Source organism: Triticum dicoccoides, chromosome 1B (genome assembly GCF_002162155.2).
Source record: "Triticum dicoccoides isolate Atlit2015 ecotype Zavitan chromosome 1B, WEW_v2.0, whole genome shotgun sequence".
NCBI classification, from domain to species: Eukaryota; Viridiplantae; Streptophyta; class Magnoliopsida; order Poales; family Poaceae; genus Triticum; species Triticum dicoccoides.
This window is the reverse complement of record NC_041381.1, coordinates 515,282,215-515,284,691: the sequence shown is the minus strand read 5'-3', so window position 1 is coordinate 515,284,691 and position 2,477 is coordinate 515,282,215. Positions and strand designations below refer to the sequence as shown.

General features: G+C 54.8%; 1 protein-coding gene across 1 annotated transcript; it reads left to right on the top strand.

The window, feature by feature from the left end:
* Positions 1-692: 692 nt before the first annotated feature.
* On the top strand, positions 693-1,848 carry LOC119307657 (transcription factor DIVARICATA-like). The gene is made up of 2 exons (XM_037583725.1): positions 693-1,124; positions 1,360-1,848. The coding sequence occupies exons 1-2, from the start codon at positions 706-708 to the stop codon at positions 1,544-1,546; spliced, it is 606 nt and encodes a 201-aa protein (XP_037439622.1). The 5' UTR covers positions 693-705; the 3' UTR covers positions 1,547-1,848.
* Positions 1,849-2,477: the final 629 nt, after the last annotated feature.

The window sequence follows — 2,477 nt, the reverse complement described above, 5'->3', positions numbered from 1 at the left end:
TTTTGCTGTTGAAAATTTTAAGGTTGTTGCTCAATCTTGACAAGTAGTATAATTGTTATGGAAGGGAGAACTCTCTTGAGTGAAGAGAGCTTTATGCATTCATACCCAATCAATTGGCAATTAAGTGCTTCCATGTAATAGGGAAATCAATGACCATATGAGCTGTGACACCAGTCCAAAAAAAAAAATCAACAACACTCCAGTCTCTTCCCTGGTCAATATGAACTATTTTTACCAAAAGGAGTTACTGTGAACTCCAAGTGAACACAAACTCATCGAAGATACATGAATTGTTTCTTCTTTGAACTATGTGATCAATAAACGTTCAACTTAGTTACGGCTTTATTCTGATGCATCGGTTTATAAGATACTAGCAACTAGTTGCACTTCAGACGGAGTGTAAAAAAAAACTTGTTACACTTGATCACCACGTTGGCGGCACGGTACGCGCGGGTATAGCAATATGCGGTGCCACATTCGGCTCAAAAAAAAAAAAAGGAAAGAAACGCAATGCGGTGCCACGCGACGGCGGCCACGCCCAAAACGTGTGCGCGGGCGGGGCACACAGAGAATCAAGCGCGCCCCCCGGGCCACCCTCGCTCCAAATCTTTATAAGGCGCCCGTGGTTGCCTCGACGAGATCATCAGAAAACGCGAGCCAAAAGCCATCGCAAACCCAGGAAGAAACGGTAAGCTGTTGCGCGGCATGGCTTTCTACCGCGGCAGCGGCATGGGCATGGGCATGGGTGGCGGGTCTTCGTCGTCGTGGGCGCCGGCGGCGATGCCGCCTCCGCCGCCGCCGCCCAGCAGGCCGTGGACCAAGGCGGAGGACAAGGTGTTCGAGAGCGCGCTGGTGGCGATCCCGGAGCACGTGCCGAACCGGTGGGTGTTCGTGGCGGCGCAGCTGCCGGGGCGCACGCCGCAGGAGGCGTGGGAGCACTACCAGGCGCTGGTGGCCGATATCGACCTCATCGAGCGCGGCCTGGTGGAGGCGCCCGAGTCGTGGGACGACGACGACGACGGCGCCGCCGCCGGCGGCACCGTCGCGGCGGGGCGCGGCCGCCCCCGCGGCTCGGGCTGCGAGGAGCGCCGCAAGGGCATACCCTGGACCGAGGAGGAGCACAGGTATACACACCCCCGCCGTCAAAATCTCTAACTGCCTTCCTTCCCTGGACCCTGTTCGTTTTCTTGTCCCTTTCCCCTGTTATTCGTCGGTGCGTTCTTCGAGGTCCTAGATACTTCCCCGGATCTTTCCACGTCGGATGATTCCGCTGGCCCCACCATGCCACGCGTAAATTTTTACCATTTTTGCTATGCGATCTGCTAGCTGACCTTTTTCTCCGTTGGCTCTGGTATATAGGATGTTCCTGGAGGGGCTGGAGAAGTACGGGCGCGGGGACTGGAGGAACATCTCGCGGTGGTCGGTGAAGACGCGGACGCCGACGCAGGTGGCCAGCCATGCGCAGAAGTACTTCATCCGCCAGGCCAACGCCGCCACCCGCGGCGACAGCAAGCGCAAGAGCATCCACGACATCACCAACCCGTGATGCGTCATCCGTCGTGGACAAGCCATCAAGAATCCGGTCCGGCCCGAGCCTAGCCGATACCCGCCGCCCGTCGTCGCCGCTGTCTGCTCTCCCTCGGCCGTCCGCCCGTGCAAATGTAGGGGAAAGGCGTGGCTCGGTTGGAACCTGCGATTCGGAACCAGTAATCTCTAGTAAACTAGCTGTATGGTCGAATAAATCGGGTCCTCACCTCTGTCGTGTGTGTGTGGGTGACATGTCAAGGAAGAAACAGAGTCAGTCACTCAGTCCGGAAAGGGTTATAGCAATCCACCGCATGGTTTTTACCGCTTTCCTGTTTTACACCCGCATGGCATTTCACATCCCGTTGGAGAACATCGACCAAATGTTGTTCGATGCTGGAGTACATCTGTCCCGGTGACCTGACAAGCGTCCTTTATCGGCCTCGTTTGTCAGGTTGTTCGTGTCCTGTCGAGTCACCCGTACGGTGTCTCAGGAGATGTGTACGCCGCGCAGCCCAGCATGTGTTGAAAGCGGCCTGACGGCGGCGATGCAGATCGTGGTGCCTGCCTGGGCTCGCGTGCTATACAATACAGGCTTGAACGGCACGTGGTGAATTACGAGCTGCAAAAACAGTAGTAATATACATGCACCATCGTCAGCGTCCATGTTGGAATCATCTAGTGCATTTGGGGCTGTCACTTGTCACCTAATTAGGCAACTGTGCAGGCTTACGTAATTGCTCTTTCTGGCAAGTTCCGTAATGGAAACCAGGTATGGCTATCAACAACTACGAGTCTCGTCTACTTCACTGTACGTGCTTTTGCCAAGTTTCTTTTTCTTGGGTGCAGGCCTAGATTATAGGAGTAGATACTCTGCGGCTTATCCGTGTCATTAGTATACAGGAAGCGATGATTGCTACTCCAAAGCCTGCGCGAAATGTTACGTTAGGTAG